Here is a 27384-nt window from a genome sequence, read left to right on the forward strand (position 1 = left end):
CCGACTCAGATTTGGCAAGGTGACCGAGAGACCGATGGCCAAGCTCTCATTTGCCATGTGCTCAAATCCTGGCATTGTTTAGGGCTACCTGGAGAGTCGGGGTTCTGGGGAAGAGACAGCCTTATGTTGCTCTGCATTGCCCTGCTGCCTGTGACATGCACGTGCAGCCACCCATCCCCTAGAGATGGCCCCTCCAGAGGGGAAGTACATGAACCAAATGAAAGGAGCTTTCCAATATTATTACTTTGTTTTTCTTTGAAAGAAATTTCTAGAAGAATAAAATGAGAAGTTGGCCTCGCCTTTGTTGTCAAGGGACTAGAGGCAGCTCCCCCAGGAGATGCTGCATTGGCATTGCCTAGGACTTCCCCCATCACCAGTCTTATTTTGTGATCCCTCCCCAGCCACTGACTCAGTGGCAGTGTCCTTACCCAGCCAAGCGATGTCAGTCCTGTGAATAGATTTCTATCAACCCACTCATCTCTAAAGAGCTGCAGTTAAAAGGCTCTGGAGACATAATTGTGTCTGCGTAACAGCAGCGATGATTTCCTTGAGAGGTAGGATGAAAAGTGGCTCCATTCCACTACTTCTGCAGAGACTTGATAGCTGCTTCTAGAAAGGGACTTGGTTGTGGTCCAGCAGCCCCCACCACCACAGCTTTCCCTGCCTTGTGCTGCCTTCCAGCTGCCTGCTTGTGCTGTCTGCACGCTCGAGCTCTGTGGGATGTTACCATTCCCATGGGTGCTCCAAGCAGGTGCATTTGGGAATGGGTTTGGCAGGATGCTCTGGGCAGCCTGAAGTGGGCTTTCTGCAAGGGGCACTTGGCCTGATGCTCAGCAGACACATGTTACCCTCAACCAGAAAGCCACCAGCCTTGTGCAGGATCACATTTCTGTTTCCCCCCCTTATTACCTGTGGGTGAGGATGCTGTTTATCCCACTTCTTTCTCCTCCCTTACTGGTGCAGATGGAGAAATCCCTCGAACTCCAGATGTCTCCAGGTCTGGCTCCCCAGAGTGGATGTGGTGTTGTGTCACTTGTTGTGAGCTACAAAGCTGTTGAGCAAGGGATGTGCTTTGGGGGCACGGGGTGTGGAGCAGGGAGACAGCGCTGACTCACGGAGGGAAATGCCGAACGCCCCGTCTTTCCCTGCCCCCGTGGCTCACAGGCTAACGTGAGGCAGCTTCCCTCCCACCTGCCTTGGGGATTTTGATGGAATAGCTTGGGAGAAGGATGTGAAATACGTGTAGGGAGACAGGGATTTGGCTGGTGGTGTTTCTTATGCACTCATGCTTATAAAAGCTGTTGGCTGAGGCGGCAAGAATCAGCAACATCAGAAAGATTTGAATCTGGAGATCCTTCCTTAATGTCATTTAATATTGCCAGGCCATTGTTTATGCCAACCATGCCCGTGATGACTGTTGTGATACCCAATCTCTTTCATCCACTCATGAGTCCTTTTTAACATTTTTCCCCTTCTTCATGCCTCTGTTCTGGCAAAAGGAAGATGCTTGTTTTGGTTGCCCTGTCTCCGGGGCTGGCACCACATTCAGGTGCTTCTGGTCTCACATGGGGCTTCATGTGACTTGTCCCCATTCCCCAACCACCCACTGAAGCATGCCCATGTGGTTGACTCCCACCCTTTTGTTTCTTTTCCCAAGCTGCTCTGTTCCACTGGTGTCTTCCAGCCAGAGGCCACTGTCCTGATTATTTCCCCATGTTGTAGAGGACAGAGGTGGATCTGGGAGTGACTCCTCTTGGGGAAGTTGGGAGAGAGATGTGCTCTGCCCCAACCTACACACTCACATTGGGCACTAGCTGTTTTTTTTTATCAGGCAGAATCAGTAGATGCTGCATTTCTGCTTGTTTTAATTGATTTAGACTCTTGATGCAGAAAAATGGGTCTTGAACAGCATTAGTGTTGAACTGACATGGAGCAAGAGGCTGAGAGTTTCTGGCTGGGCACTGAGGGAGCAGGAAGGCACTGGGAGATACAAGGCAAGCTCCTTGGAAGGTCTGTGGAACAAGTCCCACGCCAGGACTGCCAGCCCAGCATTGAGGTGACAGGTGATGCATTTGTGAGCATCTGTATTGAAATGCGTGTGGTGTTCCTTGCTGACCTCCAACAGGAGCCACGTTCATGCCTGGAGCTCACTGGTGAGGAGGGGAGGGTGCTGTGCTCTTTAGAAAGGGAAATATCTCCAGACCTTGGAGGAATTAATTATTTTGTATGCTGGACTCTTGCCTTCTGACAGATCTATCTGAATTACAGATTAACTGTCAGTGTGGGGACAGAGGAAGCCATTTCAATGAATGGCTCTCTAATTTATTACAGGGGTTGTTTGGGCCGGTGGATCGACAATGCAGCAAGTTCTCAGAGTGGGGAGCTGTGTTACATCCTTCTCCACATCTCCCAACCTTTTATTTCTTGCCTGTTTCATCTCCCTGTTCACAGAATCTCTCTCAAAACTAATGAGGGTCCCAGCAAGGCCAGTGGAAACCCCAAAACTGCGACATTTTACAAAAGAGCTGTCAGCCCTCAAAAAGCTGTGATTTCAGAGCCTTTCTCCAGGGACTACTTTTGTGACTTTTAAACAAAACCATCACCTTTATGACCAAGGACTATAAATTTTGGAGAAAGGCACAGCATCCTGGAAAACACCAGTGCATGGATGCAGCAGTTGGTAATAGTTGAGCGAAAAAGTATCAGTTCCTTTCCCACCAGTTCTGCCTGGAGAATGTCAAGGGCTTCCCTCTACTCTTTAAGTCTACAAAGGTTTTTGTAGAAACCTCCAAAACTCATTTCTTGTTGATTCTGGGCCTTGTAGGAAAGCTTAACACACCCAACACTGTTATTGATGTGAGCATCCTGGGCTAGGGAGCACCAGGGCTACCCAAACTCCAGCCTTGCTTCCTCTCCCAGTTGTTCAGTATGAAGGAAAAAGGATTTGTTTATTTGTTCATGGATATTTCTGACATGGACTTCATATTCCAGAAGAGTCTCATAATATTACGGGAGCAGATTCGGGATTTAAACCATTATACAAGTTAAATACGTTTTGATTCTGTAAGCAACACACTATTTATCTTGGGATAGAATAAATCTGAGAGACTGATATCACTGCTGGAGATCATCTCAAGGAGGGCTGTGGAGGGAAAAAAAAGTGCATTTACTTTTTGAGAAGCGTAAGTTTTAAATTTTCATTGCCCTCATGCATGAACTGAGGCAAACTATGAGTGCAAGGATTTTTATTATTTTTTGACCATGTAAGGATTTATCTTTTGGCCAGAAAGCAAACATCACAAGTCTGATTTTAAATTTGAGTCTACAAATTTGCACCCTGAGTAAATGCAGCCGCCTGCTTGCTGGCAGGGACTGGACACATGAGGTGTCTGCTGGAAGTGAACCCATTGGCATCTGCAGCCTTGATGGCTGCTCAGTGTTTTCATAAAAATTCCATTTCAAAACAAAAAGGTCAAAAGTTGACCAAAAAAGCTACAGCTGAAGACTATTTTTGTTTGAAAAATTACAAGCACTATTAATTACTGCATGAGAACCAGATGGTACTGACCAGTTTACTTTCATGGTCCAAGCAGGATCTTGAAAGAAAACCAAGAAGAAAAACACACTGCAAAGACAAAACATGTGTTGTGCCAGGTACTTTACATTTTGATCACTCCTTCCATTTGAAACCTCTGAACAATGCCGAGTAAGGCACTTTTTTGTTTCATGGCTGATTATTTTTGATTTTTTTTTAGCTTGACAGAATATTAAACCAAAATAAGGAGGCTGAAAATTAATGTCTTTTTATGACTGCAAAATCCCCCGGTGTCTTGAGAGTCTCATAAACTGGATATTTGGAGAGGGGATGCGCAGCTCCCTGGGCTTGGAAGGACTCTGGTTACCACTGGAAAAAATAAACCTTCTTGGTGTGGGGGCAGCTGGGCTCCAGGGAGAAGGCAGTGGTGTCAGCACGGGGTGATGTGGCTGCAAGATAGCCTTGTCAGGCTAATTGATCTGGAGCCTTTGCCTTTCCTGCCAGGGCTGCCTGTCTCCTTACCCATAATCCCCACCTCTTTGATGGGCTGTCAGGAATATGGGACTTGGCCCAGTTTTGCATTTATCCAATAACATTATGAAATTGATAGTGACACTTCCATTGGCACTAATTTCAGGAAGAGATTGGAGCCAGAGGACAAGCAGTTTGCTCTCATGGCGGCTAAGCTTTCCAAGTGGATCAAGATGACCCAAGACTGATCCTGCAGTGGCCAAGGCATGGGAAGGGAAGTGGTGGGAGGGGGATGGAGGCAGCTGGTGGACTCAGAGCTAATGAGAAACACGCCTAATGCTTGTCCTCAGCCTGCAGTGGTCCTGGCTGGTGGGAAGCATATTCTGCTGCCCTGGCTTGTGCTGCAGAGCTGCTGTTGGCAGGACTTTTGCTCCATGGATGGTGTTTATTAAGCAGCAGTGGGCATCAGTCTCTGCAAAGGTCAGGAAAAGCCTCAGGCAGGAGGGCAGCAGTGGTCCCAGCTGTTGATTTCAGGCCTTCAGTGATTCTTGCTGTTTGAAGCATTTCCTGGCACTGGGTCAGGCCCCTGCAGCATCACGCTCTTGGCTCAGGTCAGTGATCCAGCACCAGGCTGGACACGCTGGTGGTGGAGTTGCCAGTGGCCCCCTTGCCAAATATCACTGGGGGCCCTCTTGTGCTAAGGGAGCTCCCCACTGACTGGGTTAGATAACACAGCCCAACGCTGGCCACAGGGTGGAAGGTGGTGGAGCTGCCACAGCCTTAATGCATGCCATGTGCATGTTCTTTGCCATCTGAATTGCAAAATGGATAGAGATGTAACTAATCCCCATCCCTGGAAGTGTTGAAGGATAAATGGACCCTTAGCAACTTGGTTGAATGGAAGGTATCCCTGCCCATGGTGGGAGGTCAGAAGTAGATGGTCTTTAAGATCCCTTCCAACCCAAACCATTCTGTGATTCCATGATTAAGCCACTTCTCCTTTCCTCTCTATCTGGCACCTATCCAGTCAAGGTTTGGTTTGAGGTGGGGCAAAGCATCACTTTGGTGCCGAACTGCAGTTTGCTTAAGATGACCCCTTGACACCTTGTCAAGCAGCCCTTTCCTCATTCTCACGGTTCATTTGCATTTTCACCCAAGCAAAGGCTTGTGGGGAGTATTTATCAGTTTGTCACAGTTCCCCTCTTTGGTGGCTGGAGGCCAGGAGAGAGGATGAAAAGCCTTAGGCTGATGATAAATTAGAAATGCAGAAAGAGAATGTGTCTGCTCAATGCTGAGCAGGCAGCCCTGCTCCAGGCTTGGGTCTTTGTGTGGTGTCACTCTGGATGCTCATGAGGAGGTGAAATACCACCAGGGTCACGTGTGGTAAATCCAGCCATGGGGTCCTGAGGGTGCTGCTGCCTTTCTCATGTCCCTGTGTCAGTGGGACTGTCCCCCTCCGTGGGTCTGGGCCTGCCTGGCTGCCCATCAGTGTCCATGCAGTGGGGTGTGAGCGGGCGAGCATCTCCCTTCTCACAAGGGCTGACGTGACCCTGGCTCAGCAGGCAGCAGTGAGTGCTGCTCTTACACAGCCACAGCACGTTTCTCTGGGAGATCTTTGACACCTCCCTCCCAGAGCAGAAGGAGACCTGTGCTCTGGACCTGCAGCTCCTGAAGCTTGTCAGAGGAGGAGCCAGGAGCGAGGAAGCGTCTGCACGCGAGGGGTGCGGAGGTGCTGGAGGCTCCCGTGGAGAAGCTGTAGGAAATGCTGCAGTATATAAAGCGTGTCTTGCAAACAGAAGAGATTAGAAAGCTGATATGATGTTATTCCGATTGATTTTGCTGTTGTATTTATACCTGGAGGTAAAGAGCAGACATACTGGAAATCAATTGGCCCCGTGCTCTTCCCAATCTCTCTGCAGCGCCGTTCGAATGAAATGCTTATATCATTTTTACGGTGTGTCTGTGATAGGGATGAGTGAGCCAAGAGATTAATAGATGCTGGGGAGGCTGTTGCCCAGGCACTGCCTGGCTCCTGCCTTGTAAAGCCTGTGTTGCTCTGGAGTTCAAGGTGCCCCCGAGGTGACAGCTTGGTGACTTTGCTTGGAAAAAAAAAAAAAAAAGCAGCGAATCTAGTCAAGAGGAACAAAGGGTGGAGAAAGGTGAATGGCAATAAGCCTGTGATTTGGGGCAGGCAGGATGTTGCTCAACTCTGGAGCTGGTGGGGCTGGATGGAGACCTGGGACAGGAAATGAGGTTTGCTCTCCAATGGAGCTGATCCCTTAGAGAGGGAATTGTGCATTGAAGATAAGGCAGCAGGGATTTGTTTTGGCGTACTGTAGTGCATCCAGTACCCAACAGCCACCCATCCTGCCTCACCAGCCCTCCCTGGAGCTCAGCCTCGGGGCTGGGGCAGCAGGGCCAGGCAGGGATGTTGGCCACACACATGCTGCATTCCTGGTGTCCCTGCTCCTGCCTTATCCAGGTGCAAGTTTCTCTGCTGCTGCCTCTGCCACGCCAAGGTGCCACCACAGCAGGTTTCTCTGCAAGAATGGATGTTTGCTTTGCAGCTGGCTCCTCCTCACAACCTGCCTGGAACATGCATGCCCAGCAGTGGGAAAAACATCTTGTTACCAGAAAATGGGAGAAGATAGGTGGGAGGAATGGTGGAAGGTGACTGGGTATGGTCTGAATGCCAGCACAAGCATTGCCAGGATAAACACTATCTCCCTCCCTGCAGTGACAATTGAATAAAAATTACTTTTCTTGATCTCCTGTTGCCTGCACTATTTGCTAGTTGTTTCACCTGATCTCAGCAGTGAAAATCTTTTTATCTTGGCAAATGAACCAACTTGCCAGTACCTATATGTTATAGCAGGGGAGTAGGTATTGGCTTGTCAATCCTTCAGGCATCAGCAAATCCTTGCATTGCAGGTTCTAAAATATTCTTCTGGTTATCCTGTGGACTGTTGGCAGTTGCCTTGCTGGTCAGACACTTTCTGAGCTTAAGATGTTTGGTAACACTGGGCTGGAATTTAATCCTAGATGAAAAAATTCTTGCTTTGCTTCCCTGTGAGTGCTGGCTGTCTTTGCTGTTATGCATGGCTCTGGCTTGTCAGATCCCACCCTTTTTAATTATCAGATTGTATTACCATTTTTACTGTAAGCATTTTCTGTTTCTTGTTCTGCTGGATTTATTCATTTGTGCTGTCATATGCATTGACTTTATATTTTATATGATTTGATCTTAATGTTTCTATTCCTGAGTGTGAGTGCTTATAGGATTGGTGTCTAAGCTCAATAAATAAACTTGAGAAGGAGTGGTAAGGGAAGGACATGGGACGAGTGAGGGAGTTTGGACATCCTCTACAGCAGATGGAGTGATGCTCCAAAGAGGACTGCAGGATGGCTGGAGGCTGGAAAGGGTGAAGGGGGGGATGTACAGGGCTGCTGCAGCTCCTCTGCCCTGATGTACCCCCTTTTGTAGCAAGAGCTGCCTTGTCCCTGCTGCAATCACCTGAAAAAAATCAGAGAGAGAAGAACATGTCAATGTATAAAGGCGGAAAGGGTCTTCTGTAAATGGCAGTATTTTGGCAGCATTGCATCAGGAAAGAAAGTGCTTTAAGGATTGCCTGTGTAGGGATCGCCCACTGACAATGGATCTGACAGCTTTTTTTATATGATAATGCATCTGCAGTGTATAAGGGGCTGGAAGGTGCAAGTGGGGGAGGAGATGTGTCCAACCCAGGCAGTGGTGGGTGCAGAGATCCCAGGCCTGTCTCTTTGTTTTGCCCTAGAGTTCAGAGGGATCTTCATCTCCTCGAGATCATCAGGATCTCAAACCCATCATGCTGTTGAGAAGGGAAAAGGGATTGCTGTTTGCTCCTGCCTTTTTTACTGGAGGGGCTGCAAGCTGAGGATTTGGACAATATCCCTTTAAGAGTTCAGATTTCTGTTCCTGATGTCTTCATCTGCCTGCAGAGCTGGAGGATTTGATTTTTTATGTGTGCTGTTTCCCCAAAAGCTGATGGAAGAGTCTGTGTGCCCTGGGCTATGGCAGGGCAGGGATTGGCACCTTTGGAAGCTCCTCAGCCACCACAGTGGTGTTCAAGCAGGGGCTGTGCTGTTCCAGCCAGCCTCTGCAGCAATGCCCTCCAGGTCCCCTGGCATCATGCAGGGGTAGCTTGGGGTGAATTTGGGCCATGGAGATGGAATTGAGCTGTATGGATGTGGGAAATGCTGCTTGGACATAGTTGGGGTGATGGCAACAAAGAAGGCGCTGAGTGCTGGAATTAGGAGGGAGGTCTGGATAAAGCCCATTGTTTTACACAAGTGAGGGGACTGCTGTGGCTCAGGGGAAGAGTTGCCACACGACAGACCATCCTGTGGCTGAGACTGGTGACTCTGGGGGTGAGAAGTGGCTGCTTCCCATTGTAGGAGGGCAGAGAACAAGCAGGAGCCGGGGCAGGCTGGCTCCAAACAGGCACCGAGCTCTGCCTTGGCTCCGCGCCCACATCTGTCAATAAAAATTAAGAAATTGATTTTCTTTTGTTTGCCTGAAAGGATGAGGATCTCTTTATGAGACAGTAAATGCAATCTTGCTCTGAGCATGGCTGGATTTTTAATTGTATTTATTGCGCTTTCGCTTATTCTTTTATGAGTTTCAGTTCCTCTCATTGCTAGTGCAGAGATCAGCCCTGGGGTGTGGGTTGATTTCAGCTCCAACAAAAGGTTGGTAATTTTTTTTAAGTTTCTTTTTAAACTTGTTTGTTTTCCTGATAAGCTGAAGTTTGAGGTTATTTTTACCCTTGTTTATGTGCGTGCATGTAGCTCTGAGTTCTAAAGTTGGGCTGAGAGATGTAGCCTTGGAATTATCTACTTGCCACTTGGTGATATGACCTTTTGAAGAACAGAATTTAAGATTATGATTGGGGAAATATGGAAGTGCCAACAGGGGTTTGGAGTCAGAGGAGGAAGGGATTTTATATACTGTATATTGGAATTTAATGAGGTCTGCTTCAGCACTTGCTATACAATGCATGGTGACCCACTTTATTAGGAGAGTTTTTTTTTTTCCTAGTTATGGGTCGTATACAGCTCCTAATTAAGTAGGTTAATTATATGGCTTCTTTATATTACAAAGGAAAGTGGAGATGGCACAATTAGCTCTTGCAGGGATCATTTTTGATCAAAAAGTGGTGTTCTGCACGACAGCTCCCAGAGGTGTGGGTGGGGAGAGGGGCTTGCCCTGTGGCCCTGAGCTCTCACATCACTCTTCTCTGCCTCAGAAAACTTGGTTTCTGTCCTGAGCCCTTGGCCTGGGAGGTGCAGGGAGTTGTCCTTTCTGAAACCATGCTGGAGACCACTGCTACACCCCCAGTGCCTCTGATGCTGCCCAAACTATTCTGGAGCACTGCAGGGGCCCCTCCTTGGAGTTTCTTTGGAAGAATCAGGAAGGGAATACGTTGAGGGCTTTGGCTCCAGGTAAAAAGTGCTGCAGCCTGTGAGGGCTCTGAGCACCATCACTCCCTGTAGCTGCTGAACTGTCCTTGAAAGAAGTTTCTTTAACCTTTCCCTCCCCAGCCTGGCAGTGGCTGAACCCCCACAGAATCCCTGGGTTATCTGTTCCAGTGCTCAACCAGCCGTACCGTGAGGCATCAGGGAGAGCATTCACACTCTAATCTCCCTCAGTGCAATTTAAACCTATTATTTCTTGTTTTATCCCCAGTGGACGTGGAGAACAGCTATTATATTTCTCTTTGCTGCAACCTTTTACATATTTGAAGGCTGTTATCACGTGTCCCTTCAGTCTTCTCCTCTGAACACAAAGCATAATTCTTTCAGTTTTCCCTTAGAGGTCATGTTTTCTTCACCTTCAGTTGCTTTTGTTGCTTTGCAGAGGTTACTGTAATGCCAAACTGGAGTTTTTGTTGTTTCTTCATCTGTTTGCCTTGGGGCATTAATTCTGTTACAAATATGTGAGAAGTGACCATTATCTTCTCTAATCTATGGTTATTTATACAGTACCCTATATTCCTGAGCCTGTTTTATCATAAAGTATAGCTCTTAGCCTTGATAAATAATTTCCCACTATGATATGATCTTGCAAACAGGGGTCCCTAAGCTATTTATTACTATTATTATTTGCTTTATTTTTCATGAGTAACAAGCTGTCTGTATAACACTGTGAATGAACCAGGCAATTCACAGAAATATACTGAAAGCTGTATCCTGTTCACAGAGCTTCCAGATAAACAGGGAGGTGAAGGTAAACACCAAGCCAAACTCCAGTTTAGCCAGGGGGAACAGTGCTGAACAGAAAATTAGAGGTTTTCTGAAAAGCAGAGATTTTGGGGGAATCTGGAGGAGTGTTTGCAGAGATCATAATATCAGGGTGGGTGCAAAGAGATGAGATGAGTGGGAAATTTCTGGGATGGATGGATGGATGGATGGATGGATGGATGGATGGATGGATGGATGGATGGATGGATGGATGGATGGAGGGAGGGAGGGAGGGAGGGAGGGAGTGTAGCCTGGCTGGGGGAGAACAGAGGGTGGAGATGAGGCTGGGAATGGTGACGTTTGTGTCAGGTGTTTTTCTCAGGAAAGACGAGCTGGCTGTAGAGGAGATGTGGGAGGGAAGGCAGAACAAAATTGCTGCTTATGGTGTTTCCAAAAGTAACATTTCCAAGCTGCCTCACTGCTCTTTGGTGAACATCAGATGGATTTGGTCCTGATTTCCAGGTTGTTGTGGCTGACTCTCCTACTGGGGTTGTGAAGGGGTTGGAGCAGTGGCTCCTTCTTCCCGTGGGGACAACCCTGGGCAGCCCTAACATCTCCCCAGCCTTTCCTCACAGGGAAAAGGAATGATGGAGTGCCTCCATCACAGCTGCTGGCATTGCCTCCATCACAGCTGCTGGCATTGCCTCCTTGTCAGGAAAACTGCATGGGGTCAGCATGGAAAAGAGCTCAGTTGTTTCAGACTTCTTAAAGTTTTAACAAATAGACCCTTTTTATAGTGAATATCTGTAGTAGGCTTGTCCATAACGCAGGCTGAGTTATTCACAGAACAGCCACTGTTCTGAAAAGCTCTGAAATATTTTATATAATGTTTTAAAATCACAGGATGGTATGTTAGGAATTACTCCAAGCTACTCTTTGTCTATTAATATATGTTTTTACTATACAAAACTGTCTTCTTTTTCATCTCTCTTTGCACATTTCCCTGTCAAATGGAAGGTAAAGTTAAATCTCTAAAATCTGTACTCTCTTTTTTTTCTGCTCATTTTTTTTTTTCCTTTACCCTTACCTGGAAAATGTACTGGTGAAACCAGTGAGAATTCTTCCAAACAAAGCTATTAATCAGCATTATACATCAGAAAACTAGACCTCTTTGCCTACTTAAAAGCAAAAAAAAATATGCTATTGCCAAGATAAATTTAAAAATTTGAAGTTTAGGTAGCTGCTTTATTTCCAGGAATTGCTAATGGCAGAGTATGTTTTGAGTCAGGGCAATAGTCACACCTATAAAAGTGATTGGTGGCTGTTTGATATCCACGATGTTTTTAAAGTTTGTCTCAGGCTTGCACAGTGAGTCCAGCACTCGTCTGAGTCTCAGAGTGACAACACAGAGGCTGTGAGCTTTGAGGGAACTGGATCTCAGCAGTGACCAGCTAGAAGAGATGGGAATGAGAGAAATAATGTGATAGGGCAGCATGACTGTGGCTGTAGGAATTAATGTTGTCCAGATTTATACTCCCCCACCACACCCAAAAACCCCACAACCTAATAGGAGAAACTTGGAGAAGTCCTCAACTGAAAATTGCCTTTAATCAAATTATATCCTTTAGAGGATATTGGGATTAATTATATGTTCTAGGGCATGTCAAATCAGTGTCTACAATCACCAGAACTGTTTTGGAAAGCTGGAAGGCTAATGCAGTGAATCTGTTGTAAGTGTTCCTTAGGACTCTTGGGAATGTGATTTATTTCAGTTTTTTTCAAGACCTGGAAGTACAGTTGGAGGCAGTAAACTGTCCCTGGATTACCCTGAGAGGGTAGAATACACTTTACATGTTGTGTTCTCCCTGTGTTGTCTCTGCCTTTGCAGTTCTTGGGGTTTCCCACTTTTGCAGAGATGTGAAGGGGTTGAGATGGAGAATCAGAGCTCAGATCTGAGGCTTTTGAGGGTTGGTAGATATTTTAAATTGATAAGCTTGGTGACATTGACCTGAACTGGATGATTCAGAGGCAGAGTCCATTCATGGGACACAATGTTTATTGTGAACACTGTGAGGAGTGAGGATGCAGCTGTGGATCAGCTGAGATGTGGTTACCTCATGCCTCAAAGATCTTGGATATGTTTGGGGCATGAAACTAAGATAACACATGAAGAAAGTCCTCCTAAGAAGTAAACCACAGAAAAAAAACCAACCCTGTGGAGTGTAAAGAAGGCCAAACTCTGGGTCTGTTTATTGCCTGGGTAATGGCCACAAGAACATTGGCTAAGAGATGCTTGCTGTGCTTATTTTCACAAGTACCCAACCTCCTGGATTGTCCCCTGCTCTTTTAGATGTAGCCATTCCCTTTCAACCTGCCTGTGCTAGAGGGACACTGCCGGGGTCTGTGCTCCCTAAAAATGAGGAGGGGCTGAGCAAGTAAGAATAGCAAGGGTCAAATGCTGGCAGGGCTTTGTGAGTCCCTGAAAAGCAGGACTTCAGCAGGGCCTGTGTCAGCCTGGTGTTGGTACCATGGTTGGTTACATCCTCTTTGCTCCTTGGCACAAAGGGGTGGTTTCTGCTCTCAGAATAGAGGGGAAGGAAAACTTCCTTCACACAGAATCAGAGTGGTTTGGGTTGGAAGGACCCTTAAGATCAGCTACTCCAACCTTCCTGCCATGGACAGGGACACATTCCATGAGACCTGTCTGCTCAAAGTCTCATCCAACCTGACTATAACTCACCAGAGAGGCCTTTCACATCCCCTTGCCTGATGAGGTGCCACTCTTAGGAGCAATGCCTAGGCTTCTTGAGGAAAGCAGTAAGCCCTCAGTAGCCTCTCCCCCTGCAAGGGAGATCTTTATGGTCTTCTCTCAGATTATTTACACCAGCCTATACCAGTTGATATTTTTATCAACTGGAAATGCAGGGTTCTCCCCTTCCCACCACAGCTGGGCCAGCCAGCAGTGCAGGGTGTGGCTGAAGGAATGTGCACATCCTGCAAAACCGAGTCCTCCTGGTTGGTCTGCAATGAACTGACATTGCGAAGGAACAGAAGTCATTCAAACCAAAATTGCCCATTTGCTTTTGTGTTTGGAGAAATACACTGTGTGTAGTCCTGACAGAGGCATCTTGCATCAAGAGCTGAATTTTGCCTTTTACACCTCAAGAGCTGGAAAGTCACGCGGGCCCGGGGAGTTAAAAATGTTAAAAAAGCCAGAACCTGCCAGAAGGAATTCACAGTAAAGGGCGAGAGCTTTCTTCCTCATGACTAAAACACCTGTCACAGCTGCCAAGACTCTGCTAATTACACAATAACTTTATTATACCCCACTTGGAAGAACAAACAATACTTGAAGCTCCAAAAATGAGCAGCCTTTAGACTAGATTAATGCAGGCAGAATGGCTGCATGGAGCCGGGGTTCGCCTCGTCCTCCCAGTAGCTCTGGAAAGTAAAATGGCTTGAAGAGTCCCTTCTTTGTTGCCAGTGCTACATAATAAAGTAATTGTGCAATTAGAAGCACATTACTGATGGGAGATGAGCATTTTTTATGCAATGTAGGTAAAAGGCTGGCTGCTCTGAATAAGTTGAAAGCCTAACTGCAGCATCTCTGCTCCTTTTTACTCAAGCTTCTGGAAGTCCCTGGTAACATCCAGACAGGAGGAAAGGAGTATCACTTGTTGAGTGTGGATTTTCTTGCCATGTTAAAATATTAAAAAGGTCTCATGCAAGATATCACTGTGGTGCCCACCTTGTCCAACACCAATGCAGCAAGAATGGCTGCAACAAGTAGTGGAGGGTCGAAAATGAAACATAAGGGATAGAAGCCTTCCATTGCTCCTGTCTTGCGTGTCTGACTACTTTGCTTTGTTTTCTTGCCTGTCTGATGGTGCTGCGAATTTTGGGGGTCAAGAGGGTAAGGGGAAGATGCTGCCATTTGTGGTGGTGGGAATGAGCCTGAGCTGGGCAGGATCTGTCCCAGTCCATTGTGGTTCCCTGTAGGCATCAGCCTGATGGAAGGGCTCGGTGAGTTTGCTCAGGTGAAGCTGCAGGAGGACAAAGAGATGGGCAACAGACATATCTCAAATATGGATTTGAGGTGAACTAACTCTTTGAGGGTGGTGTTTCTTCAGTCTAAGCCTGGTTATGATTTCTGCCAAGCTTGTGATGCCAGAGTATACAGGCACCACAGCAACTGCTCTCTCATGACAACCCTAGGAGAGGACTTTTTGCATGAGTCACCTCTGATGCGGTGTCACCTGTGGCTGCTCAACCCTTTGGGATTTTTAGCCAGGAAGGAAAACTTGACATGTCTTTCCTACCCTGTGAGCTGCCCAGAGAAACTAAACCCGGGGATGGGACAACTGTCAGGAATGCTAGGACGGGCTGGTGGTGATCCATCAAGTGATCAACAGGCCTGCCTGTCCCCTGCTGTCCCTGAGGGATGTGTGTGCTGTTTGCAGGTCCCGTGGCGGTGATCAGCGGGGAGGAGGACTCAGCCAGTCCTCTCCACCACATCAACCACGGCATCACGACGCCCTCGTCCCTGGACGCCGGCCCGGACACGGTGGTGATCGGCATGACGCGCATCCCCGTCATCGAGAACCCCCAGTACTTCCGACAAGGTCACAACTGCCACAAGCCAGACACGTGTGAGTGCCCGAGCCGGCCACAGCCCCCTCCAGGGCTGAGGGGTGGGCTGGGGGGCTGGGGGAAGGAGGGCGGGGAGGGAGAGGTTAAGAGGATGAGGAAGAAGAGAAGGAGGTTTTTGAGGAGAGTGGGTCTTGGTATGGTCCAGAAACCAAAGTGAATCTCAGGTCTCAGAAATCACAACATACATGTAGATGCTTCCAGAAAAGACTTTCCACTCTCACCTTCACCTCCCTTCACCCTCCCTCTGCCACCCACCCGTCACCTTCCCCCCCTGCCTGAAAGTGCCATTCCAAGCCGGGCTCTTCCTCATCAGCTCTGAGCATGAGGTCCCAGGTGTGAGCAAGAGCCCCCTGGGAGCGTGGGGATGGATGTGACCCCTGCTTGCCTGGGGAAAGGACCTGCCTCCCCTTCCTCCTCCAGCGGTTTCCCAGTCATGGGGCTGCCTCTTTGGCTCCCCAAAGAGCCAGGGGGAAGCTCAGGATACATGGGCATAGGTGTTGGCAGATGCCTGGAGCTATCTTTGTCTCCAGGAATTTTAGATGCTGGATGTCTTGTTTTTGTGGGCTTCTGTAAAGCTTCTGCATCTTTCCTGTTTGAATTTGGTTCGTGAACTGGGCTCATTAGACTAGCAGGAGGTGATCAAGTGTCCCTCTCCACGTTGCGTTTCTAAATTCTGAGCATAAAAGAAAAGTGCTGTGTAAAAGGATGCTTTTCTGGGAGTCCTGCACCACTTCCCACGCGAGTGGTGGGATGCAGCCTTCCCCAGCATGCGGCTCACAGGCGGTAGCTGAGCTCTCCCAGGCCTCTTACCAGCTCTGAGATGCAAGCTGAGCGATGCAGGAGGTTTGGGTAACATCCCTCTCTCGCTATTTCGCATCCTTTTGGTGTGTCTTGGTTCCAGGTAGAACTGGGAAAGCAAAAATCCTACAAAACTAAAGGTGAAAGGCCCTCAGCTTGGGCTGTCTCTGTGGCCCAGCCAGAGGCAGGGAGTGCTGTGCTGGTGTCACCTCTGCTCTTCCCTTGGCTGCTGCTGACTCACAGGGGCAGGAGACAGAGCTCAGCCCCTGCAAACAGGGAGAAGGTCCCTCTCCCAACCTGCAGGAAGCCGTGTGGCACTGAGTGCTCAGCAGGAGCACACTGCTCCTGGCCTCCATCAGGGGAAGGGCAGCTGCAGCTGCTGCTCCCATGGAGGCATCCCTTGGGCAGCCCCCACTGTGCACCCTCATGGGTCCTGCTGGCTTGTGCCCAAGCCCTTAGCACCGTCCTTCACTTGCCAGAGTGATGGGATGTACCCAAAGAACGTGCCTGGCTTTCCCCTTGATTTTCATTTCAATGTGCTAAATTTGGTCTGTTTGTAGAGAGGGGAGGAGGAGGGCGGTGATTAGGCAGGAGTGGAGAAGCTGAATGTAGCGTGGTTTTTCTGTGCTGTTAATTATATATTTTACATTTCTTATAGCACCTCATCTCAAAATGATTTACAAACTCTGATGGCTTGGGAGGGAGGGCTCCCCTGCTTTACTTTTTCTTCCTTTCCCTGCTGTGCTGTCTCAAATCTCTTTAATCTGCACGCCGACCATTGCAAGACGTGGGTGCTCTTGAGGCTGTAGCAGAGCTTAAACCTCACAGGATTAAGTTTTGCTCTGAGCCTTTGCCCTGTGGGACTTGTCAGAGCTGGGCGGGCTGCAGGGGAAGTCACTCGCAGCACAGAGCTTTGTGGGGCTGTTTGAGAAGGATCTGAAGGGTTCTCAGAGATGCTTGGGGTGGCATCTGGAGGCCCTCCTCCCCACAGGAGGGAATGCTCCAGCTTTTCCAGGACTGCAAGGCAGTGGGGCTGAAATCAAACCCCACAGCACTGGTACTCCCTTTGGGGGATAAGAAGAGGCAAACTACAGCTGGGTGCTTTCATGTTGAAAATCCTAATTTTTTTTAGATTTCTTTGTCATTCATGGGGCAAAACCCAATCCTTGACTCCTCAGGCAGAGTTGAATTTGGTGTGTGTTTTGTATTTCAGTCCCCAGGCTGTAACTTGGTCAAAACTTCTGACTTCACTGGTGGCTTTGCTTGAGGCTGGAAAGTTTCATAATTCACCTATTAAATTAACCATGCTTTGGGGAGCTTTTGCTGTGAGGGGTTTGTTTGATCTGATGTGCTCTACTCAACATAAGCCTGGGCTGCAGAATATTTGTTGCTCCTGTTCTCCCCGTGGTTGTCATGCTGGAGGGTTTTTCCCTCCCCCTGTGCAGAGCTTGGACACAAACACTTCTCCCTTTGCTGTCACTTCTAAAGAGAGCTCCTCTGGGCTGGGGAGTGCCTCTGTGCCCAGCTGAGCCTGTACAGATGCCAACTCCTCACTCCACCGCCTCCCCCAGAGCTGCTGCCCAGCTGTGAGCAAAGGTGTTCCGTGACACCCAGCATCTCTCCTTTGCACCGAGCTGTTGCTAGAGCAACATCTTCAGCAAGCATTTTCCCTCTCCAGCATGCAGCTTTTCTCCTTCCTTCCTCCTGCAAGCATCCCTGGGCTCTTGGATGCTGCCTGGGTGGAGGACATGCCGATACCCACTGCCGTGCTGCAGCGAGGGGAGCACACTCTATATGCTTAATGCAGTATTAATAGTACATTGATGTGATATAGATTTCTGTCACCCTCCATACCAGCAAGCATCACTTATCACGCAGGGATGAGGGATGTTTATTCCCAGCCACTTAGCTCTGCATAATGGAATTGCAGCTGAAATATGGAGAGCAGCTCCCTGCCTGTGGAGCTGGAGGCCTCTCGCTCCCTCTGGGCAGGGCTGTCCCATGGGATCTTCTTCTTAGTGTGTCCTCAAGGAGACAGAGACCTGTTCTTCACTGGGAATGTGCTGTCCTCCTGTCGATGGGATGAGGGGCACAGGAACCAGCCCTCACTTCTGGCTTTCTGGGATTTTTGCAGCTGTCTTACCCTCTTTCTGTTACTGCCTTAGTGCAGAGGGGGAACAAGCTTGACTCAGAATTCTCTTTCCCTTTCTGGGTGAGGGGTTCTCAAAGAGCCATGGAAGACGCCAGCTCCACTGTGTTTTCTCATGTTGAAACATTTTGGTTCTTGAGAAGATGCTCCCCCATCTCTGTGCTGTAGCTCTGGGCTGTGCTGGGTTTGCATCCTGTCCCTGCTTCAGTTGTCCTCAGCCCTACCTGAAGGGTTAGAAAAGAGTTTGGCAACGTGGACAGTCCAACCACAAGTGGATTTTAGAAGAATAGGCTAAAAAGGCCTTTTTCTCCTGATCTTGTGCACATGGTTCATATCTGCTTGGCAAAGAGCAACAGGTTGTGATGAATTTGCACCTCTATATTTGGAAATAAACGCATCAGAGGAGAAGAATGGGAATTGTGACAAGCACAGAGGGCAGAGAGAGTGATGGGGATGAGAGTTTAGGACTACATTACATCAGCCACTGGTCAGAGATTTTGGTAATGCAAAACATGATCCAGTCTACCCCCATTTGTGGCCAGAATTTGACTGTTTGTCCTTCTGGGCAGGCCTAACAGTAACAGCAGCTTCTTACGTTATCTCCTTCTCTTGAAGTTCAGGATTTGAATTCCCAAAATTCAAGTTTTGTAATTATGAGTAGCTGGAGATTTCTGTGGTGAAATACTGGTAATGTTTCAGAAGAAACATTTTGGAAGGTCGTTTTACTTTAATAATAGTAATTAAGTAGTAATTAATTCTAAGCACAATGCATCAGATGCAGATTAGTTCTTGGATGTGATCTCTTGAGCTTTACTCAAATGCCACAGCACAGTTTTGGAGTTGTTCAGTTGTATTTCTCATCTAACAAAACAGGTCTTCTGGAGAATGACACAAACTGGAGATAAAAATCCAAACCCCGATGGAGAAAATTGATCTGGGGGGCAGAACCCCACCTGCATCCCAGCAGTGGATGCTCAGCTGCAACAAGTAATGTGAAGCTGAACTTTTGGGGCAAATTCTTTGATTTTGGGGGAGGTTTTTGCCAGCCAGGACTGGAGCTGGCTGTGTTTTCCAGGACTGGCGCAGTCGAGGGACTGGGATGCATTCTCCACACGGGTGGAGCAGCCGTCCTTTCGTGGAGTCCTAATGAGGGTTTTTTTCAACCTCATTTATTACAGGCTGCCCTGACATAATTACATATTCAAAGTTAGTAATTACACGTATTCATGCTAATTAAGTAATTAGATATAATTACACTAACTGTAAATACGTGGTAATCGGCTAAAAAGAAGTACTTCAGAAAAAAACAAGGCAAATCACACAATAAAAGCGCCATCAGCACTCTTTCACTCAGTACCCTGTCTTTATCTTTTATTTCAGTGCAGCTTAAAAGGAACATCGTGGTCATTTCAAAAATCATATTTCTTAAACAAGTAGATTTTCTTAACTCTGCTTTCAATAGATCTCGAAAACTAAAATGAAAAGGATATTTACCCTTAGAACTGTTAATTTTTTTTTTGTTTGCCTAGTGTGTTTTGCTCATCCTGGGCATGGGAAGATAAAAAGTATGCAGCATTTCTATTTTCGGTCAGTTCATGGTCCCAGTTTTGCCAAAAACAGCAACAACATAAAACTGAAGTCATAAGTGCTTGTAGTTTTATTTGCCTAAAAAAGAAAACTGAAACAGTTGGTAGTGGAAAAGAAACTTTTCCTTTTTTTTTTTTCCCAGGCATAAGATAATTTGTCAAATATTCTTTCTATGTAATATAAATGTGGAGCACAGGGTGAAGTGACAGCAGCACTCTGCTTCCCCATGCCCAGCCTGGGGCCAGGCTCCACAGATTTCAGTCCCTCACACAGAGCTCTGCTGTTTCTCCAAACTATTCTTTTCCTCTTGTCTCCTCTAAAATCAAGTCCCCAGGCTCTTCTCCAGAAGGACCCACTCCCATTACCCTTCTGAAGTAGGCACTTGTGGGTGAAGACTCTTCTGAGCTGGAGCTCTCACGGTCTTACAGTCTTGTCCTCCTCACTCAGCTCATGTGAGGTATTTTAAGGGTTTTAACGAGGACCTGTGAGTGGCTGTTTACTCATTTGTGTGTGTTTTGCTGCTCTGTGCTGTCTCCTCACTGTTCATAGCAAAACCTGAGCTTGTGGCTGGGGGCTGTGGAAGAGCCCTGACCTCAGAGCTCAGCTGCCAGCAGGTGAAGGCACTGGGGGTCTCTGCAGTGACCTTCTGCCTCCGATTTTCCCTCCTTTCTGGTTTGCTGCTGGCTCTCATGGAAACTGCTCTGCGCTCCAAGTGTTGATGTGAACATCCTGCAAAAGGTTTGGATGTTGAAGAAGCCTGCTGGGCCCTGGTTGGCTGTTCCCAGAGCAGGTGCTTTAGGTATCTGAAGAAATGTGTGAACAACCAAATTACTGCTTCTGTCCCCCAGCAGAGGAGAACTGAGCTTCCCTTGTGCCCAGAATCACCTTCTGGTCCATGCTGCAACATCTCACCAACAGGAGACATACCATGGACAGTGGGACTTGAGCCAACCTTCCCAGCTCTCAGCTTTCCTGCCTGGGGCTATTTTCTGCTCTTCACCATTTCTTCTATCCCTGAAAGAGCAAGTGGAAGAAATATCCACATTTTCCAGAAGTCCAACCTACTTTTGCAGAAGTGGAGTGCCCATCCCGCCTATTGCCACCTGCACTTTGAGTTGCAGTCTCACACTTCAGGCCTTCCTGCTGTGATGGTGATACAGAAATGAGGTTTTTTTGGGATGTCTTGGAAAGGCTGGCAGGATGCATTGCCTTTACCCTACCCCTCAGCCAGCTCTGGAGATGTTGTCTGTGTGGTTGTACCATGCAGGAAGAAAAGCAGCATGGCTCTGCCTGGTCCCTGCCTGCTTTAGGAGAAGTTGCTGGAGCCAGCAGTGCAGCCCTGCTTGCTGCAGATGGGATGGGCACCTGGCTTGGTTTGAGGGAAAGATGATCACCTCCTGCTGCTGTTTGGATTTTAGGTCCATTCTCTGTTGCTTTAATGTGTGTTTACTGGAGATATTTGTAACAGCACCCAGGATCAAAGGGGGACCAGCAGGCTCCAGCCCCAGAATGAAGTACTGACACTGGCAGCAGAGCTGACTGATGATACATTGGTTCCTGGTTGTGAAGATCCATGAGGGAGAGAAACCCTTAAATCAAGAAAAATGTGGCTTTGTGCTGCTGATGGTGACCAGCCTGTGGAGAGACTGCTGGATACAGACTTCAAGGGGTTGACAGGGAAGTATTGTCTTGAACAAAACTCTACTCTCTCCTCTGCCTCAAAGCATCCCCAGTGGACTGTTTAATCCTGATATCTGTGGGGCCAGGAGGCAGGGTTGGCTCACCTGGGGCAGTTTCAGGAAGGGAGCTCGTGATGTGTGAACTGTCAAGAACTTAACAAGCCAGATGAGAGGAGGTCCTGACCTGTTTTCCTACTGGATTTGGAGTGGCTCTAGTGCAGCAAGCTGCTCTTTTTGCCTGGCTGCCTCATCCCTGCCTCAATTGGGTTGGACCAGAGTGCCCAAGAATGCAGCATCTCATGGAGGATGTGTATGTACACCCTGACATTCCACCTTCTATCCAGCCCCTTGCTCCTCCCATACAGGGAGATGAGCTCCCACTCCTCTTGCAGCAGTCCCTGGCCTCCACACACACCCCACAGTGTCCCTGTCCACTCACCCATGGTTTGGCACAAGTCCAGACTCATCATGACAGGGTGAGAGGAGTGGGACCCAATAGGGATAAAAATGGGTTTACACTCCCTCTGTTCCCAGCTGTGTGTCTGGGTCTTGGTGCTTCTCCCTATCCATTTGTGCTTGTGGTGTGCTTAAACCTGAAGGAGGTGTCTGTACCCGAGGGAGCACGGCTCTGTTCACCAGCCAGCTCCCTTCATGGGTGTGGTTTCATCTCTGCAAGACAAGAGGTAGCAACACAGTGCTTCACCTGAGGCTATTACAGACTCAGGCAGCCCAGGTGACAAGAGTGTCCTCCTAATGGCTCATGGATTGTGTGAATGATTGTGCTGTGGGTCACTGTAAAAATAGCTAGTGTGTGTGCATGGGCTGAATGGTGGTATTGATTTCTTGTGGCCCTCATTTAAACGTTTGTCTTATTTTTGAATGAGTTTTTTGTGGCTGATGATGATTGGCTGTTGGGAAAGTGTCTGGCAGCTGGGGCACTTCTGCATTCCTGGGATAGAGGATGTGCCTGTGGTACCTGGCCATGAGGTACCCTTGAAAAAACCAGGAGTTCCCAGAGTTTGCAAGGACATTGTGTTGTGATTTTTTAGTCTCCCCAGGCTCTTTGTCAGGTTTAAAATCTCTCTGAAGTGTGTGGGGCCTCACTGTGATCAGACAGAGGTGTCTCTCTGGATTGGAGATTGCAGGCTCTAATTGTTTGATTGTTGTCTGGTTAAATTCTGATTCCTAATTAAAAATGGCTGCTATTGTTTAGGGGTTGGAGCAGTTTTGCATGACCACACACACAGCAGGAACATTATTAGTGGTGCTGCCCTGTGGGACAAGAAGTACAACCCAAAATGTAGCAGAGAACCTGCACATCAGTAGAGGTTAAAGAACCTCAAACCTGTGCTTAGTGCTGCTTCTGGGCTAAACAGCCCAAAACATCCCATTCAGTCCTGAAACCTGGGGAAAGACCCATGTAAAAAAATTATTCTGCCTAAAGAGTTTCTTGTGTGGAAGGAAGCTTTTGTTTCCCTGCCTTGTGTGGTGGCTGGCTCTGAGGAGATGGGGTGGGCAGACAGAGAGGGCTCCCAGCAGCATAGGGCAGGTGCAGCAGAGCACGATTGCTTCACATTACAAAAATGCAGAAATTGTCATTATTGATTGCTGGACACTTCCAGTCCACCTCAACATCCTGCAGTCTGTCTTGCTCTTGGTGTGTGCAGACAGGGGGGTCAGTGGGATGAAGGAAGCTGCTGATGGAAGCACCACTTCTGCTGGGTGCTCCCAAAGCCCTGACCTGAAGCAGCTGTTTCTCACCTTGGCTGAGAGCATAGCATTGGCCTTGTTGAACAAGATGTGATTTGCTGAAGTGAACATAGCCACTGGAGAACCCAGTGAACCCATTTCCATGTGCAGCTGATGAAGGGTTTGTATGCAAGCATCTCGAGGTGAGGATTGCTCAGCATGTGAGGATTGCTCTCAGTGCCTGGGCTTGTCTCCCATTAAGGCAGGGTTTTATTGCATAATCCATTTTTAGATTCCTGCACACTCATTCCTAAATACACTGCAAGTTACCTAGTGCTGAGCCTGGCTTGAATCTGTTCAAGCCCTCTCTGCCTGCCCCTCCCTGAATACATCTCTTTAGGAGATGGGAACAAACTGAGACTCAGTGAAAGCATGAACATTTCTGTGTGTACCACACCCAGGACCGGGCTGTCCTGCTGTCTGCAGCCAAGCCTGGTCAACATGGGATGCAGTACTCAAATTAAGTGATGATTTACAGTTTCATGCAGACTCAGCTTTTGCTGATGCTCGTTCCAAGTTCCTCTGCTGATGCTGCAGCAGCACCTGAAGTTTTTTGTCACCACTGTGGGTCTGTAAAAATGTCACACCTTTCTCCCAGGCCTACTAACCTATTTTTCCCCACTGAACGAGAGCACTGAGTCTGAAGGTTACTATACCTACCTATTTTTATATATAAATATCATATATATGTTTGATCTATTTTAAATGCACTGGTTTATAATGTATGGACAGCTGCTCTTATCTTCCTTGTACTTTTAACAGGTTTTACATCATCCTTCTCTGCCCAACCACCATACTCCTTTTTTCCCTTTGTGAGATAAAAGGGAATTTTTTTTCTCCTACAATACAAACATCTCTTAAATTCAGGACAAGCAGTTTCACTCCCTTAAGTGTGACAGCAGACAGCTAAGTCTCCTAAATATATATGGCAAATTGCAATTAGAAGAAAACACTGGAACAAAATTTCTTTAGTCCTTGTCTCCCTTCTCCCAGCCCTTCTCACCCCTCCACCTCCCTCTTGCAGGATTAAGCCAAGCTAATCCTCAGATGAGCAAGATCTTGGGAAAGCAAAGAGCCAAGGGAGGAGAAAGAAAAATTCTTCACACTCAACACTAATAAGGAAATTATAGGCATCCTACATTATGAATTGGATGAATTTTTAATGGTTAGAAATGCAGCTGATTTATAATGCATCCATCCAGGACTGCAGGGCCTGTCGCCAGCTAATAAATAAATGACAGGCTCTTTGTATTAAAAGTATCAGTCATTTTATGTCTCTGTGCTGTAATTGATGAGGAACACTGAGTAAGGGAGGTGGTGGCCAGCAGGTGTATGCAAGAGCAAGGGCCTTGTGTTTCAAGCTATACCTGGGGGCTTGGCAAATCAAAAAGTCCTCCAAGTCTTCTCTCAGATGGGCCACAGCTTCAGCTCCATCCCATTGCTCACATTCCAGAACCAGGGAAATAAAGGGCTTAGCTGGGGCTGCATGGTTTTTAAAGGTCATTTTAAGCCCAGCTTAGGGCCCTGTTGAACATGTCTTTTGCTCTAGAACAAGTTAGTTCCCCTGGACAGCAGGAATGGCTCCACATGAGGTGGCTGCTCAAAGATTCCTTCCTCCATGTGGAATGAGGTGGGAGGAATTGGGTCTGCCTCGTGTCAGGCTCCTGGTGAGGATGGGGGAGATTTTGCCCTCTGTTCCCTTGACAGTCCTGGCTGTTGGCACAGTCAGGGTGAGACAAGCTCAGAGTCAGGGATCAGCATGAGTTCATTCAAAACTCAACACACATGTTCACACTGAGGCTGTGTTAAAAATAAATTCTGGGCAAACCCCAGAGTTGGGGTGGGACTGCTCTGCTCTTGTGCCAGATCCCAGCAGAGCCCAAATTTCAGGGGAACATTACTGAGAGCACAGCAGGCAGCTGAATATCTGAGGCATGGGGTAGATTTTATCCTCTTAATGAGGAGAACTAACCTGGCATGTTGTATCTCCACTGTTTCCTGGAAAGAGGCATTTCTCCTTCCAGCCCATCAAGGGGCTGCCGAGCATCTTCATCTCCATTTTATGGATGAGGAGAGGCAGCTGGAAAGACATCAATTTGCTCAAGGTCACGCCAGGTTGCTGACAGCTAGCAGCCTGGCACCATGTTCAGCCCACTGGAACATGTTGCATGTTTATGAGTCCCCACCTGAAGTCCTTTCACAGCCAGTCTTTTGGAGTCAGGGGTTTAGATGGATAAACACATCCCTGGAGCTGTCAGCTGCATATTACTGTCCCAGAAAATGGCAGTTCTGAACTTTTCCTGCTCTTTTCCAGATAGCTTAGATCAAATTCTCCCTTTCCACCTTCATGGGGGCCATGCTACAGTCTTAATATGTTCTGCTTTGCTCTCTTGACTACTTCTGAAGAGACCTCTCCCTGCAGGTCTCGTTCCACCTAGGCATTGCCTCCTTCGGTTTCATTGGAGTGTGTTGGAACCTGAGTGCTGGGCTCGGAGGAAGAGCAGTCATTTTTCAACTTGGCTTTAGTCCCTGGCTGCAGGAATTAGGCAGGGAGGCTGGGATATGAGCCTGGCTACCCAAGGAAAGCACTGCTGTCTAAGATGCAGGCTTTCATCTTGACCCGGAGGAAGGAAACGCTTATTGCCTTATTTATTACATTTCCCCATAGCAGTGTAAATACCATATCCATAGATAGATAGATATAGATCTTATGAATAATACAGAGATTTGAGCTAAGTAATTGCAGTGCTTTTTTAATACAAGAGATCCTCGGTGTCGAGTAGTATTAATGATCTGTCTTGACATGGGCTCTGCAGAGGGTGATTGCAAACCCCGGTTCCGTGAGAATTTGAGAAATTGGGGGAGAAATCCTAATGTGCTGTTCATCCCCTCTGTTCCCTGTGGGACACTTCAGAACAAGTATCCTGTCTGCTGATTTTTTCTCAGCTTTCCCTAGACCCTCTAAGGACAGGAAGGCTAAGTGGGTTTTTGGGAAAAGAAATCCCTTTTGTAGGCAGGCTGGACTGGGATGTTAGAGGAGGGAACTTTTGGAGGAAATGTAATACAAAGATCCTAGCAGCTCCCTGTGGTCACTAACAGTTCTCCAGACATTTCTAGAAGAGGAAAATGATTAGTTACAGTGAAATAGCTAAATTCAGGCAGAGGTGGTGATATTTTATGTGTCTGCTGATCTGAGCCTCTGTCTCTTCTCTGTAGCTTTAATATGAAGCTCTCCTTTTGCTCTCTGAAACCCTTGTGCAGCCTTGCTGCTGTGTGCTATTAAACAGGTGGCTATGTTATTATGAGAAATTCTCTATAAAGTCCACTCTTTAATGCTTTAGAATCTTTGGGGATGAATTTAGGATATTAAGAACAATGGTGATTTAACACCTTTTTTGCAATGACATTGTTGTGAGGGAAAGGGTAAGGGGATAGCAATGACAGGATGTGGTGTGAGTCACTTTGTGCCTTACATCACTGGTGGCAGGGAGCTGGTAGCCCCGCTGGCTGGTCCTTCTTGCTCCCTGCTGTAGAGGTGTTGGTGTTACAGCTCCAGAGCTCCAAGGCCTCTTTAAATAAATGGAGCTGTCCGACAAGGCTATGAGTGCCTTTTCAATTTATTTCCCCCCCCAAACACAGCACCTCAAGTCTGAGTCAGGCTGTTAACCTTTTTCATTCCTCTCTTTCTAGCCACATCCTGCTTTAAGATTCTTTCTCATCCTTCTTCCATCACCCTTTTAACAGGAATAAGGGCAGGTGAGACAAGTGGACTCCACAGCCCATGTTCTCACCTTGTCAGTCCAAGAGGAGCAGGTCTTGCTGACCTCTGTGGGTTGTGTGGAGCACGGACCATGGGCTCAGGTGTCTCTTTGATACAGGAATGGTAGCTCATTAACACTCTGTGCCCCACAGATAACTTTTATTGATCATCAGCTGCTTAATCAAAAACTCTATCACAGTTTGTTTCGATTATTTTTTTCCTTCTCTTCATCTCTGGAGAATTGGCTTAGCCAAAGTTAATGTACTCATTATGCAGTTGGGAAACCACTGCTACAGACTGCTATGTAAATCAAGAGTTTAGTGAGGTTTGTGTCCTCCTTCCCACATCTAGCAGGATGAACACACTGGGTGCATATTCCTCTGCCTGATGGGTGAAACAGGCATGAAGGAAGTTTGGCTGAGTGGAGTTTTGACCAGCCTTGGGTGGCAGAACTCACCTCCCAGGTTGCACAGAGCCCAGGCTTCAGATCTACATGCCCACAGTCCTGGTACAGTGAGGAACAGCCCTGCTGCTGTACCTGGTCATGTATCTAAACAGATCTGAGCACCCCTGAAATCAGCACCCTTGAGTGTGCTGTTCTTGGGCCACAGCTGGAAACTCTGTGAACAGCAGCTTTACTTTCTTGAAAACTGTCAGAGCTCTGGGGAAGGAGCTGAGAGGAAGTTGTGCAGCAAGTGGCAAAAATATTTCCCAACTTCTACCATGTCTTTAGTGACCAGCCCTGAGAAGTATCTGTCCAATTTGAGGGGGAACACAAGAAAGACTT

At 47.5% G+C, this 27384-nt stretch overlaps 1 protein-coding gene across 4 annotated transcripts in view; it reads left to right on the forward strand.

Annotated features, from left to right (window-relative positions):
- Positions 1–27384, forward strand: part of NTRK3 (neurotrophic receptor tyrosine kinase 3) — a gene marked incomplete at both ends in the record, with an annotated part of 200202 nt that overhangs the window by 96392 nt on the left and 76426 nt on the right. For all 4 annotated transcript variants that reach the window (XM_084213965.1, XM_084213964.1, XM_084213966.1 and 1 more), the window contains one exon: positions 14686–14874. In XM_084213965.1, the coding sequence (XP_084070091.1) occupies positions 14686–14874 (189 nt within the window). The remainder of the gene's footprint in view (positions 1–14685; positions 14875–27384) is intronic.

Source organism: Fringilla coelebs (genome assembly GCF_963513975.1).
Source record: "Fringilla coelebs genome assembly, chromosome: 12".
Taxonomy (NCBI): domain Eukaryota; kingdom Metazoa; phylum Chordata; class Aves; order Passeriformes; family Fringillidae; genus Fringilla; species Fringilla coelebs.